Source organism: Protopterus annectens, chromosome 8.part0 (assembly GCF_019279795.1).
Source record: "Protopterus annectens isolate FY-2018-M chromosome 8.part0, PAN1.0, whole genome shotgun sequence".
Classification (NCBI taxonomy): domain Eukaryota; kingdom Metazoa; phylum Chordata; order Ceratodontiformes; family Protopteridae; genus Protopterus; species Protopterus annectens.
Window position 1 is genome coordinate 799,905,315 of NC_056741.1, and position 15,307 is coordinate 799,920,621.

General features: G+C 42.6%; 1 protein-coding gene across 1 annotated transcript in view; it reads right to left on the reverse strand.

Annotated features, from left to right (window-relative positions):
- PLXNA3 (plexin A3) overlaps nucleotides 1-15,307 on the reverse strand; it is a 1,436,523-nt gene that overhangs the window by 558,453 nt on the left and 862,763 nt on the right. The window contains exon 9 of the mRNA XM_044080266.1: nucleotides 1,851-1,965. Coding sequence (XP_043936201.1) covers nucleotides 1,851-1,965 — 115 coding nt within the window. The remainder of the gene's footprint in view (nucleotides 1-1,850; nucleotides 1,966-15,307) is intronic.

A 15,307-nucleotide genomic window follows, 5' to 3' on the forward strand; every position in this document is an offset into this window, starting at 1 on the left:
AAATTATGTACTCATGCTTGTGTTGTGGTTGCACTATACAATATTCAAAACAACTCTAATAACCTCCAGATAATTCCAGTATGCAACTCCCTAATCACCGAGTTCCCATTCTAATGGCACCCTAGATTTTCACTAAGCGCACCTTATATTCTCATATAATGTCTTTTTCAGTCTTTTGAGGCAAACAAATCATAACTGTCTTATTAATATTAGCCAATATAAGAATATTAGTGAGTTTTAGGAAATCTTGTACCTCAACTAAGAAAAGGGACTTCTATTAAATGACCTTCCCACAACTTTGCCAAAATTAGATACTTTTTTTCTAGTTTTATGCAGACCCTAGAGATGTTCGGATTCACGGACCTTGTTTTTGAGCCTCTGTAAAGAATATATGCATACATATTTTATATGTACATGTTGAATGCAATCCATTATGAGTTAATGACTTGGCCTTAGTTATTTACTGTGCAAAAGCTACTGTAATTGCTTTATCATTTATACACCGTTTTATTTTGTTCTTCTGTATCTGCTTACACACATGATTACATTATATTGTTTTACTCTGTTTAATAAACCTGAAACTACCAAATAATTAATTAAATAAGGTATATTAGCAGAAGACACCTGTATACCTGGCTGTATTCAAACCAGAAGTAGGTGCATATACATCCCCCTCATACCTTTCAACTGTCCAGATTTTCATAGAATGTCCAGATTTTGGCCTTATAATTTTTGTCTGTTCCTCATAAAATTTGCAGTTTTCTGGCAAATCATTAAAGACTGAAGTCACTAAATAATTACTCATATCCTTTAGAAAATACATTATTCTAACAACTTTCACAGTTTCTAAAATTAGAATGTAAAATTTGTCACTGATTTTGGGCCTTTGCCCACACATATTTTTGGCTTTGTCCAGATTTCTTGTACTTAGGTTGACAGCATGATGAGTCTCCTCTTCAGCATGTGAAAATGGCATAATAAAGGATACTTTGTGCTCTGCCAACTAGCAGCGAAACAGATTCGGTGTTAAACACTATTGTGTGTGTGCATATTAGGCACTATGCAGACTCTATGCTCATGGATGACCTAGAAGCAACAGATGGATTAAATCCAGCAGTGACCTCTGCCTAGATCTTAATATCAATTGTCAGGAAAAGATAACTTAGTGTTGCATAGGGTAACGGGGGATGAAGCATTTACTGAGAGCTAGATGCCCTGGCATCCACTACTGACCTGGGTATTGGAGTAGGCAGTAAGGTGAAGTGAGAATGTGTGTCAAAGGCTAGATAACTCATTGTGGTGGCATGGAGGAAGCCCAGTCTTTTGCAGGGCCTCCAACTCCTGCAAAAAGAAGTATAACCAGACAGCAGCGAAATTGAACACATTTACTTGGCTTTGTTATACCAATGCAGAACTCTTTAAATGCATAAGGGAGAGTAAATTAGGCACTCACTTTGTCTCAGGCATGAAAATCAACTGTTGAGAAAGGGGTTAGGCCACTAAAAATAAAAATATCATGTTTGCTGCCTGGATGATTGACTCCCACAATCTACTCTCAGCATAGTAAGTAGGGGAATAAGGGATAACAATGAGTTGTAGAGAAGCACTAGATAATATGCAGGCAAGGGGTAGTAAACAAAAAAAAAAACAGTCATCACATCCAAAGTTCTGTCTAGTGCTAGCCCCCAACATACTGACTTTCATCTAAGCAATAAAAACAATATTCTCTCACATTATAATTTAAAAGAAAGTCACACAATGGTGTAACTGAAAGGTTATTTGTTTTTACAAGCAGTTTTTACAGCCTCTGTTCACATTTTCTATGAGAAATGTAAAGTTTGTTCTCTTACCAGAGTGGTGTTGACTCTGCCCTCCAAGAATGAGCATTCTGCTGGGTTGTTAGTGCAGATGTGCCGATATTTGCACCAGTGGCAGGCATAGGGACTGCTCACACAAGATAAACAGCTGAGTAAAGAAGGGGAAAAAAAGCTGAATACATCATGCAGTTGTAAAAGGTCTTACAAATCCTTGCCTGCCCAGTCATCTAGATGGACTTAACGTTCCTGGCAGACATACTGGCATTAGTGGTTGTATTTTCCAAAACAGAATATTACTATACAAAATTCTGCAACAAAGAACATTAAATCAACTCAATCCTACAAGGGAAAACAGTATCATATAAAATAATACCATGTTACATGTGAAGCAGAGACTGCGGCGTGCATATGTTTCACTATATCTACACATTTTCTGCAATCAAAAACAAACAATGCATACAATTTTATCCTTAAAAAAATTCCCACAGCTATCATTTCTTTCCTTCTTAATATAATTAAGTAGGCCCAAACTCTCTTTTTTTCCAGAGTGAACCCCAGCATAACAAAGGCATATTTATATGATACATGCATGTATCACTTCCATTTGCCATGGGCAAACACCAGGGTAGCTTGCCTTTTCAATGGTTGTTTACCGTTCTTCAAAGCAGAAAGAATGATATGAGAAAATAAGAAGTTATGTACTTACCATAACATTCCATGTGAGTTGTTCTTCTCACCTTAATTATTACTGATGGGTTCAGAACCGATCATCGGCTCCGAATCGGCCTATTTGCAAAGCTCGAGGTCTCAAACAGCTCGAGGCCAAAGCCCTATCCCACAATGCACCACTACATTCCACAGATCTTGTTTGCTGCCAGCTAGTGTAAAACGTACCCCAGATTCCAAGGGAATCATACAGTCCAGTGAGAAAGAAAACTCTTCTGGAAAACCAAAACCACAATGGTACCTCTCGAACTTCCAGACATAGGAAAGGGGTCGTGGGGGGGGGGGGGTTGTAATAATAACGGTGGGACGAACAACTCACATGGAACATTATGGTTAAGTACATAACTTCTTAATGTGAAGTTCAATCTCGCCTTCATTCTTACTGATGGGTAGAGTCCTCAGCACCACAATCACGGCAGTACCTGTTTCAGGACAACAGACCCAAATGAAGCTCTGTCCCTAGAATCCTTGCCCACTTTGTAATGAGATATAAAAGTATGAGGATTTGACCAAGTAGCAGCTGCACAAATTGAATCAATAGGTAACCTGGTCAAGAAAGCTGCAGAAGTAGAAACTGCCCTTGTAGAATGAGCTTTGACCTTGTTATGTAATGCAATACCCGCTTCACTGTAGATAAAGGAAATACAATCAGAGAGCCATTTCGATAAGGTAGTTTTTGGAGACAGGTGCGCCTTTTTTTTAATTTGAGAAGGAGACAAACAGCTGATCAGCCCTTCTGAGATCTTTTGTTCTGTCCAAATAAAAGCAAAGTTGTCAATGCACATCAAGTTTGTGAAGTATATACTACAACTGGTTTGAATGGTAAGGGAAGAAAACGGGTAACTCAATCATCTGATTCAGTGTGAATTCTGAACATACTTTGGGTAGGAATGAAGGATTCATCCTGAGGGAAACCCTATCTTTATGAAATATTAGGTAAAGTGGCTTAATGGAAAGGGCTTGCAACTCTGAAATTATGCGTGCTGATGTGATGGCCACCAAGAATATGGTCTTCCAAGAAAGATACTTCAGCTCACAAGAAGAGGCAGGTTCAAAGGGCGGAAGAATAATTTTGGACAAGATTAGATTTAAGTTCCAGGGAGTAGTAGGAGATCTGATCGGTGGTTTTAAGTGCATCATGCCTTTCAAAAAAGCCTTAGCCAGCTTATGAGACATGATACCATTTTCGGCTGCACCTAAATGAAAATTAGAAACAGCAGCAAGTTGGACTCAAATGGTTGCTGCTACAGCTCCTTCATTGAACAGTTTCATTATGAATTCTAGTATATCTGATATAGATGCCAGGAAAGGGTCAATGTTATTCTGTTGTGCCCAGATGGAAAACCTTTTCCACTTACTGAGGTAACATTTCCTAGTCGAAGATTTGTGAGATGACAACAGAATATGTCGTGCTTCTTCTGATAAATTCTGGAACCTGGCTATTCTGGGAATTGGAGCAGCCAAGCTGTCAGTCTGATGGACTAAAGAGAGGGATGAAGAGCTCCTGATGAGTGGGTCAACAGATCTGGCACTGGGTCCAGGATCCAAGGCTCCTCTAGTAGATGAGGCTTCAGAAAGGGGAGGCCAATATGGGGTAATTAAGATGTGTCCTGTCCAGAAAACTGGCTTTCTGCAATACTTTGGGAATCAGTGGAAAGGGGGGAAAAGCATAAAGGAGTCCCGGAGGACAATCGTGGACAAGTGCGTCCCTTGGGGATTGTCCCTGTTGAGGGATCAGGGCAAAGTAGTTGCTGCACTTGGTGTTTGTGGAGGTGGAAAAAAGGTTGCAAGCAAGGCTGGCCCCATCTGTGGAAAATCATTTCCGCTATTTTGTTCTTGAGAGACCACTCGTGAGGTAGCAGAATAGCTCTGCTGAGTCTGTCCGCTATAATGTTGGATTTTCCTGGGATGTGCATTGCAATCAGAAAAGGCTGGGTGGACTCTGCCCAATTCCATAATCTCAGAGCCTCTCGACACAGGGGGTAGGATTTGGTTCCTCCTTGTTTGTTTATGTACCAGACTACTGACATGTTGTCTGACTGGATTGCAATCGTGCCCAGGGGAAGTGAGTCTTGAAAGGCCTGCAACACTAGAAGGACCGCTCTCATCTCCAGGACATTTATGTGCAAATGAGCCTCGTGAGCCTGCCAAGTACCTTGGGCTGTCCATCCCTGATAATGCCCCCCCACCCCCACCCGATCAGGGAGGTGTACATGGTTACTGTTGCCACTGGAGAGGGGAAAACAAATGGGTGGCCCATAATCACTGTATCTGATGTTAGCCACCAGCGAAGGTCATTCTTGCAAGAGTCGGTAATCAAAACTAGATGATTCATGGGTAATTCCTGAAATGTCCATTGTGTGAATAGCAGCCACTGAAGAATGCGCATGTGACATCTCGCAAGGGGTACTGCAATAATCGCTGCTGCCATAGTGCCAAGCAGTTTGAGAATCTGTGATGCTGGTGCTTTTCGTTTTGACAAAAGATCCACAATTTGTTGTTGAAGGACAATCACTCTTTCAGGAGGGAGCTTCAGGGACATGCTGACTGCGTTTAAGTCTTCTCCTATAAAGGCTGTATGCTGCAATGGCAATAACGCAGACTTTTCTAAATTTATCGTAATGCCCAGCTGTGAACATAGATCTATGGTAGCGTCCCTTGCCTGAATAAGCTGATGCCTGGTGGGGGCAGTAAGGAGCCAGTCGTCCAAGTAAGGAAACACATGGATTCCTGAATGTCTCAAGTGAGCAATGACCACTGCCATGCATTTGGTGAACACTCTGGGGGCTGTAGTGAGACCAAAGGGCAGGGCTCAACTGGAAATGACTGGTTCCCAGCTGGAAGCGCAGATGATCCCTGGATGGCCAGGCCATTTTGATATGGTAGTACGCATCCTGGAGATCTATAGAGCACATTCAATCATCCTTCCCTAGAAATGGGAGAATGGACTGAAGCATGACCATCCGGAACTTCATCTTCACCACATATTTGTTGAGTCTGCTGAGGTCCAGAATAGGTCTCCAGTCCCGTCTTCTTTGGTACCAAAAAGAAACTTGAGTAAGTTCTGGATCCTTGCTGGTCTGCTGGGACTGGCTGGATGACTCTTTTTTTGCAATAGTTTCTGGACCTCTATGGATGCTACATCCCGTAGACTGTGTGGAACACCTGGGATTCCTTTTGTTGGTCTGGGGTGAGAGTGAAAGGGATGGAATACCTCTAGATATAACATTTTGTACCCATCGGTCTTCTGAGATATTTAGCCAGGCACCTACATGCAAAGACAAACATCCCCCGACTGCCTCCAGAGCAGGACAGTCAGGCCTCTCTTCAGGAGCGCTGACAGGGTTTCCCAAGGAACTGATCCCTGTCACCCTGGTTCTGTGGACCCCCTCTGCCACGTGGGCATCGTCTTCCACCATTGCCTCCTCTCTGCCACTGGAGGAGGCTTCACCTTGTGAGTTCGGAAAGGCTCCTTGGGTCTTACAGAACCACATTTTCCCACCCTGTTGACCTTTGGGATAAGGTCTAGTAGGGGTAGAAAAATGGACTCCAATGGCAGATAGAGTCTTACCATCTTGCTCACATCTGGTGAGGGTCTCTTTGACATTTGGTCCAAATAAGGAGGAAACATCAAAAGGGGCATTCACAAATGATGACTTAAAAGGTTCCACAAAAGAACATAAGCTCATCCAGGAATGTCTTTGCAAAGCAATTCCTGCACCCACAGCCTTACTCATTCCATCAGCTGCGTAAGACACGAAGCGCATGGAAGAGTTTACGATGGAATTGTGGCTGGCAACTGAGACGTCACCTTGTCCGCCACAGAGTCGGCTACTGCACCCTGGAGAGTATCTCCAAGCTCCTTGAGATCTCTCTGTAGACCTGTGAAGTGGGTCAGGTAGTTCAATGACCGAAGTGCAAAGGTCGGAGAATTGAACATGCACTTCCCAAAGCTGTCCATTATCCTAGACTCTCTATTAGGAGGATGGACAGATGTAGAAGTCGCCAGCATCTCTTTTTTAGTGGCTGCTGCCACCACCATTTCATCGACAGGTATGGGTTTAGACAAAAAGGCCTTATCATGGGGTGCTGAAATGTACTTGTTTGGCCTCCTAGGAACAGGCTTGATAAAATCTGGTGACTCCCATGCCCTTCGAGATAAAAGATCCATCAACTCAACGAAGGGCGGAGACACCCAAGAGGTGAAGAATTGGGACCCAAAAGCCTTCAGGAGCACCGGTTCATCCTCGGTAGGGTTTTGGGGCTGCCAGTCCCCCCCTCTGCTTAAGGATCTCAAGGATATCCCGAAGGAAATATCCTCTGAGGGGGACCTTGGGAACCCTTCCGATTCCTCGAAATCAGTGTCCGAAGTGATGGATTCCTGAGGGGAATCCAGATGTCTCCTCTTACATAATCTCCACCAATGGACCTCCTCAGTGGGAATCTCTGGGGAGGTCTCGGAAGAGCAGGGTTTCCCCAAAGGGGCATCCTGAGGCTCTGGGTACCTGCGCTTATGGTGAACCTGTGGAAGCGGAGAAGAAGCAGGTGCCTTCCGGAAGGAGGTGGCCATATCAGAGGTTGTGGAAGTCCGAGGGGACAAAGCCCTCATGGCGGCAAAGGCCCCACGGCTCTGATACAAGGAAGCACCCGGGTCCGAAGATACTGAGGACTCCTCCTGCACCAGAACTGCCAGTTTCAAGCCCGAGGTAGGAGCCAAACTCATCTGTGCCGAAGCCCCAAGAGGGAGACATATTGGTTCGACCCCCCCCCCCCCCGGGAACAGACAGGAGAGTGTCAGCTCCCAGATTCCATCGCCAGAGCAGAGGATATCAGGGTGGTTGATACCGACAGTTCATAAGTGAGTGCCGGCACTAACAGTTCCACCAATGACTGACTGGCCTCCTCCGGCTCTGATGTCTTGGTTCGAGTCAGAGGAGGAACAACAATAACAGGAGAGGACTTTGTCAGTTCCGAAGCTGCTAGAGTCAAAATCGACAGAATTTTTGCAAGTGCTGGATCCTGTAGAATTCTCCGCACCACACAGTCTATGTCCGAACTGGAGAATCTGGAAGCCTGACAGGAGACCACCGATGGATCCGGTAACCACAGAATCGGGGACCTCAAAGTAGGAGATACCGGTTCTAAGACTGGGGACTGGCTCCTACCAGCAATCAGAGCCAAAACAGATGAAGAGGATAGATAAGAGGGTTTTGGTTGACTGGTAGCCGAATCCAAGTCGGATTGGAAAGCTGACTTGATTAAACCCCACTCCACTAGCTTACGCTTCCTTTCAGCTAGAACCCTAGAGCTAAAGTCATGACAAATCACTCAAACCTCTTGTAAATGTACTTCGCCCAAGCAGTACACACATGTAGAGTGCCCATCTGTAATCGACATCTTCTGATTACATTTTGGGCATCTCTTGAAACCAGATTTAGCCTTTTCTGACATTGTAAGGCAGCAAGCACAACAATCACTATCACCAAATAAAAGTAAGCCTAACTGGCTAAAAGTAAGCCAAGACAGCTAACTTTAGGCTGTAAGTAGCAAAACCTGAATCACTATCACCAAAAACAGGCTAAGAAACACAAAAGAGCCAAAAACGGCCAAAAGCCTAACCGGCTAACAACACAAAATTGCACAAAACTGCAAAAGCCTAACTTGGCTTGGGATAGGGCAGAAACTAGTATAAACAAGCCCAACTAGAGAGAGAGAACTATCACTAAATAGGAAAAAAATCCGAAAATGGATAAGTAGAATAAAGCACAATATTATAACTATCTAACTAGCAAATGCAAAGAGAAACTTTCTTGAAAAAATTTTTTTTTAAATTTGCAAACTTATCTCTCCAACGGCCAAGAGCTGTAGAGAACAACCAATCAGTTTTAGCGGCAAACTAGATCTGGGGAATGTAGTGGTGCATTATGGGATAGGGCTTTGTCCTCGAGCTATCTGAGTCCTCGAGCTTTGCAAATAGGCCGACTCAGAGCCGATCATCATCAATAAGAATGAAGGCGAGATTGAACAACTTCACATCTGAACTTGAAAATACATAAAATGTAATCTTAAAGCAAAATGTGGCTGCAATACCAATTTTTTTATATAATCATTATGATGAAAAATGAAAGCCACAAAGTTATAAAGAAATACTTTAGTTTTTGTGGCTTTCAAATGGCTCATTTGCCTTAATTATTAATAGTATTATTATTACTATTGTTACTATTCATAGAATACATTTTTTTTTTCAAATTCCATTGACATTTCCAAATATTAATGTATTCAAATAGTAAAACTTTGTGCTATTGTGCCACTGTCCCAAACAGGGACTGAAAAATAATATTTGATCCAGCCCACCTATTCATTTAAGAAAACTAAACAAATTAACAATTATATTACTTGCCCTGATCAATGAAACTACCTCACTACTCATTACTTCTATAGAGTCATAGGTAAATGCAAGACAATCAGTCTGTAGGGTACTACATGCCTAACGAATAACCAGGTAGTGGCCAAAGGTGAGAATCAAAACCTGAACCTTGTGTCTATTAGGAAAACACCATAACCCTTATGCCAACCCCAACCCTCTCAGTGAGGATTTCAGGTTTTAACTTGATGGGTGTTCCCTGGTAGTAATATGGCTCTTCAGAGATCCCCACTTCCCAATTCAAAGACTTTTGGTAAGCAGTTTGTACCTGAACGTTTTCTCCTCTAGGATAGGGTGGGTGCTGCAGGAGGAAAGCAGGCCTGAGACCTGCCACTGCCTCCCTCACAAGCTTGTATCCCACATTCCCACCCCAGGTCAAGAGGAAGAACACCTTCCATGACCTGCCCCCTCAGCCGTCCCACTAAAGACTCTGAAACCTAGTCTCTACAAGGCTGCTAAGAAAGATCTACCTCCATCGTGATGCTAAACACATCCCTCCCCTGGGCTTCATCACCAACCCCATGCCACAATTTAACAACTGTCTGAGCTGCTAATCAAACTTGGGTGATGTGAGTTATCGTCAGAGTTTTAGTTAAGGCTTTATCTCTGTCTGTCAATACAGCTGGTACACTTTACTTTCTACAGATAATATGAAATCCTTTAAGACAATCTTTGAATTAGCAATAGTATCTCAATATTCAGTAATATAGTAGAGAGTAGATTATCTGAACGTCGATTATCTGAAACATTAATTATCCGAATGCAGCCTTCCAGTTTTCGTGTACGAAAAATCATAAAGTCTGAATAGGTATAAGTTATACGTATTCGATCGTGTTTTTTAAGCTTGTACTACAATGATACACTATACCATTTTGTACTTACAGTATATTTGTTTTATTTTTCTTGTTTAATATTAAAAAAAATCAAAACTCAGCCAGCAGATCATGGTAAGCTATACTCATTTATTAGCTTGTTTTAAAGCACAACAAACAGACCGGTTTCAGCTCAATTAAATGTTAGCCTTCTTCAGTGTTAAAATAGACTGAAAAATGTAGTGCCTTACATAGTGAACACATAAATTAGTGCTGAGGTATGATTGGTTTCTTACAAATGTTCATTCAATCCAGGTGCAAATAATGCCCCTAATTTGATTATCCATTTCTTTTCCTTTGAATCCAAAAGGCTATGCCATCCAGCTTTATTAGCCCTATTTCCCATGATTTTGTCAATTACTGTAAATCTAAATGTAGCATTGGGATGTTTAGTGGTATGCTTGTATAATGCATTACTGGGTTTTTTATTTCTTATCCCACTGAAGTGTTCTGAGATCTGGATCCTGAGGGGTCTGGACGTCTGTCCAACATAGAAGGCATGACAACTACAGGTTGCTAAATAAATAAGCCAATCTGTCCCACAATTCGCAAAAAGTAGAATTTGGAAAACATTACCTGTATTGCTACTGTAAAAATCCTTAGTTTTATTCATAGCCTTACAGTGGGTACAGTGGCCACAAGGTGCACAACCTGTTAGTAAGTCCCCAACTATAGTCTGTTGTCCCGAAACCCCAAAGAGTGGTTGATGTGTTTGTAGTGACTCAGCTGGGACCCAATGTTTCTCCCCCTGCAGAATGAGAATGAACACCTGTCCCCCCGAATGGTAGAGTAGTAGTCATCTGCTCTTATGTTCCAATGTCTCTGAATAATATTAAGTAAAGTCTCCGTATTCCTACCATAAGTTGTCACAAGGCAGATGACAGATTGTTGGTTGGTCCCTTGTTCTTTATATTGTAATGTATCAGTCCTGTCTAATGAAGAGACCATATTGCTAGCACTCAAGACGTAACCCATTGGATAACCTCTGTCCCTAAATCTGTCGATAAGATCATCCCTATAATGAATATAACTGTCAGGCTTGGAACAAATACGTTTCATTCTAAGAAATTGGGACTTAGGTATATTTTTGCAGATGTGAGGTCGATGAAAGCTGGAGGCATGGAGAAGGGAATTGTATTGGGGGTATTTCCTATATACCTGTGTTTCTAAGGTATGATCTGCATTCCTAGTAATCAATACATCCAAAAAAATGATCCTATAGGAATGATAACTAGCAGTAAATTGAATCCCCCACTTGTTTTCATTAAGGTAATTTACAAATTCCTTCAGCTAACTCTCATCCGATCTCCATACCATCCAGCAATCATCTAGGAACCTCCTCCAGATGTCAATTTCATTTAGGTAAATGTTATGGGAACTATCATAGATAATAAGCTCCTAGACATATGCCATGAAAAAATCTGCGAAAGAAGCCCCCATAGCAGTCCCCTTAGTTTGTCAGAAGCATTGATCACGATAGAAAAAGGCATTCTTAGTATGTGTTCAGCAAGCCTGATAATCAAAGTATTTATTCCTGGGGAGTAAAGAACTGACCTATTCAACCAATACTCCAGGGCATCCAAGCCCGCCCAGTGCGGTACATTCGTATATAGAGCCGACACATCTAAGGTACAGAGTAGCCAGCCAGGTTCCAGTTGTGTATCAGCTATAATCTGGAGAAACTCAGTGGTATCATGAAGTCTGGAGCATACCCACTTAAGTAGAGGTTGTAGCCTCATTGTTAAATATTGCGATAGGGGTTCAGTAATGGAACCCCTACCTGAGACAATAAGTCTACCTGGTGGGTGATGCAGATCTTTGTGTATCTTAGGGAGGAAATAAATGTATTGATTTGTTGGATTCGGGACCATTAGTTGTAAATCATGATCCAAGATGATACCCTCCTCCCTAGCTAGAGCTAAAAACTGATCAATTTCCTTCATGCATTTCTGAGTAGGGTCAAGAGGCATGTTCATGTAGTAGCGTCCATCACTCAATTGTCTCATGGCCTCATCATTATACTATTTCCAGTTCATGACTACCACTGCTCCCCCCTTATCTACAGATAAGATGACCAGGTCCTTATTGTCAACCAATTCACGTAAAGCTGCTTGTTCAGTCTTTGAGAGATTATTAGCTTTACATACATATTCCCTAGAGCTATAATGTAAATCTTTCAGAACTGCAGTTTGGAACATAAGAACATTGGTATGCTTGGGGGGTGTAAACTTGGACCGAACCACAAAAGGAGGGGGAGTATCGATATTCATCAAAGATACCCACACCTCCAGGTTGGTGGCAAAGCACGAAGCATCAGAGATTATCCATGTGCAACTAACAGTGGGTAAAACTGCCTTCCAGTTTATAGCCTGCTACAGACTCCCCCCCCAAACCCAGGAACCCCACTTGGCCTTCCTGAGAACACTGGAAAATATGAAGGTCTCTCCAAACACCATTATATTGGGCGACTTCAACTACCCAAACATAGACTGTGAGCATTACTCTAGCTCCAACACCCTAGCCCAAAGGTTCCTAGAATTCATAAACTCAAATGCTATGGAACAACTTGTTACCACTCCCACAAGAGGGGAAAACATACTGGACCTGATCATCACCAACATGGGGACTCTATGCTCTAGACCAGAAGTGTATCCCTCACTGGTAAGATCAGACCATAAACTGATCTCACTGGATATTCACATCCCGACCCCACCCCCTGCCCAGAAAACCACAGTGAAAAACTTCTCTAAAGCAAATTTTACACTCCTCAAAACCGAGGTGGAATCCTTCAAAGCCCCCGGGCCTGTGGAAAATACGGCCCAGACCGCAGAATCCTTTACAAATGCATTCTATGAACACATTCAGGAATGCATGGATCATGCAATCCCAATAAAACCAAGACCCAATCCTCCAAAGGCAGACGTCCTGTCTGGTGGACCCCAGCCATAAACAAACTATACAATAGAAGGAGGAAGCTACTACATGATAGAGCAAAATCCCAAAAAGGAAAGTCATCTCTGATCAGTATTAGCAAAAAACTAAGGGCACTCATAAAATCGTCTAAGGCCAGCTTTGAGAGAAAAATTGCACAGGACACTAAGGATAATCACAAGGCTTTCTTTAGTTATGTTAGGAACCTGGGTGGGAATTCCCAGATATGCTCAGAATTAGTCCAAAATGACAAAAAATACACTGAACCCACAGACATTGCCAACATCCTAGCTGACAGGTTCAGCGCAAACTTCTCCCCACCAAAAGGGCAAATATCTATCCCAGCAGAGTGCTGCCCCCCCCGACATCTCAGATGCTCAGGTAAGAGCCGCCCTCTCCAAAGCAAAAACACAGCATCAATGGGACCAGACGGTGTCCCGGGCTGCGTCCTACATGAACTCCAAGAAGAGCTAAACCCAGACATAAAACTACTGTTCAATCTCAGCCTTACTACAGGATATGTACCCAAAGAGTGGCGTACAGCAACAGTGGTCCCTCTCCACAAAGGTGGTGCCTCAACGGACCCTGGAAACTATCGCCCCATAAGCCTGACTAGCTTGGTTTGCAAAGCTATGGAAAGGATCATCATGGACCTCATAAATAAAGATATTGGGGACCTACAGACACTGGATCCTACCCAGTTCAGCTTTGTTAAGGGCAGATCCTGCCTCTTAAACCTGGTTGACTTCTTTGAAACAGTCACCAAGGCCATTGACGAAGGGAAGGTGGTCCACACAGCCTACTTGGACCTCGCAAAAGCCTTCGATACAATACCCCACTTAAGCATTATAGATAAGCTCACCAGCTTAAATATAAACCCCTATGTCACTAGATGGGTTGCAATCTGGCTCAAGGACAGAACCCACATGGTTAGAATTGCTGGAGCCATGTCAGACTCCAAACCAGTTACAAGTGGCGTCCCACAAGGCTCAGTCCTGGGACCTCTCTTGTTCGGTATATATTTCTCGGAGGTACAGGCCAACACAGAAGGACTGTGGCTGACCGAGTTCGCAGATGACTGCAAACTGGGCGCCATAATTGACTCTACAGCCGACACAAGCATCCTACAAAAGGGCCTCATAGAAACAGACAACTGGTGCCAGAGCCATGGCCTCAACTAAACGCCAAAAAGTGTATAGTCATCCCCTTTGGCAAAAACAAAGTGTCCACAAATTACCACATAGGTGGTAATCCATTAAGTACAGAAGAAATAATTAGGGACCTGGGGACCCAAGTTGATAGCAATCTCTCATTTGACAACCACGTGGCCCAAGTGGTTAGAAAAACATTTTATATAGCCCACCTAATCATGAAGGGATTCACATCTAGATTAGGGGAGGTCATCGTGCCTCTTTACTCATCCCTCATCAGGCCCGTAATCGAGTACAATGCCCGTTTTGGGATGTACCTTACCAAACACCTGCAGCTACTGGAAAGACCCCGAAAGTACCTCACCAAGAGGATCAAAGGGCTCAAACAGATGCCATATGCTGCCCGGTTAAAGAAACTCCAGCTCTACTCAGTGGCATACCGCCTGCTCAGAGGCAACCTGTGCCTTACGTATAAAGCCATGTCCAACCCGGAATTAAGGGACATGCTGCACCTCAAAAAATCAAAATCCCATCGAGCTACACGCTCGAGAGACTTGAACCTCAGCACTGAAATAAATAGGACATGCTGGAGGGACAGATTCATAACCCAGAGGCTCCCTTCTCTCTGGAATAAAATCCCAGTCCAGGTTAGGCAGAGTCCCTCATTGACTCTCTTCAAGAGGAATCTTGATGAGTGGATGGGAGATCGTAGGTTTACCCCGGGTATTACATCTGTGTCACTGTTAGACAGAGGCACAGTATACTAACCTCGAAAAAGAGCATAGCAAAATTAATTTAAAATGGGTGGCGAAAGCCAAACATACTCTGGCTAGGCTTATAAATGCCCTAGGGCAGATAGCCTAGTATGAACCTATGAAACTTAGATCTATGATACCGAAACCTGTCCTCACATGTCTGGTTATCAGAATCCTTGTAAAACATTCTTAAGTTCAATAATCTGAAAAAAGGCAGTGCCATCTTGAGCTTGCTGGTCTTCAGAAACAAAAAAAACAGGAATAAAATTTAATCCCTTATTAAGTATCTTTATTTGTACATCAGACAATGGTACATTTGAAATATTCTGAGTTAATCAAAATCAGGAACCAGAAGGAGTCACCACGAAAAAAGAACCTCCGTTTATAACAAAAATATAAAATATTTAATGTGATAAAAGACAGTAAATAAGCGCTTTTGCATAGCCAAGCTATGCTTCCTCAGATAATCAAGTTGCAAATACAATTAATGCTTATTTATACATAATAAAATCATTATGGCGGGATTGTTAACTCAAATAGGCAATTAATCAATTAATGTGGTATCCAGGGTTACAATTAAAAGCACTTACAAGATTTTAAACTCTAAAACTCCTAGTGCACGAAATGTTTT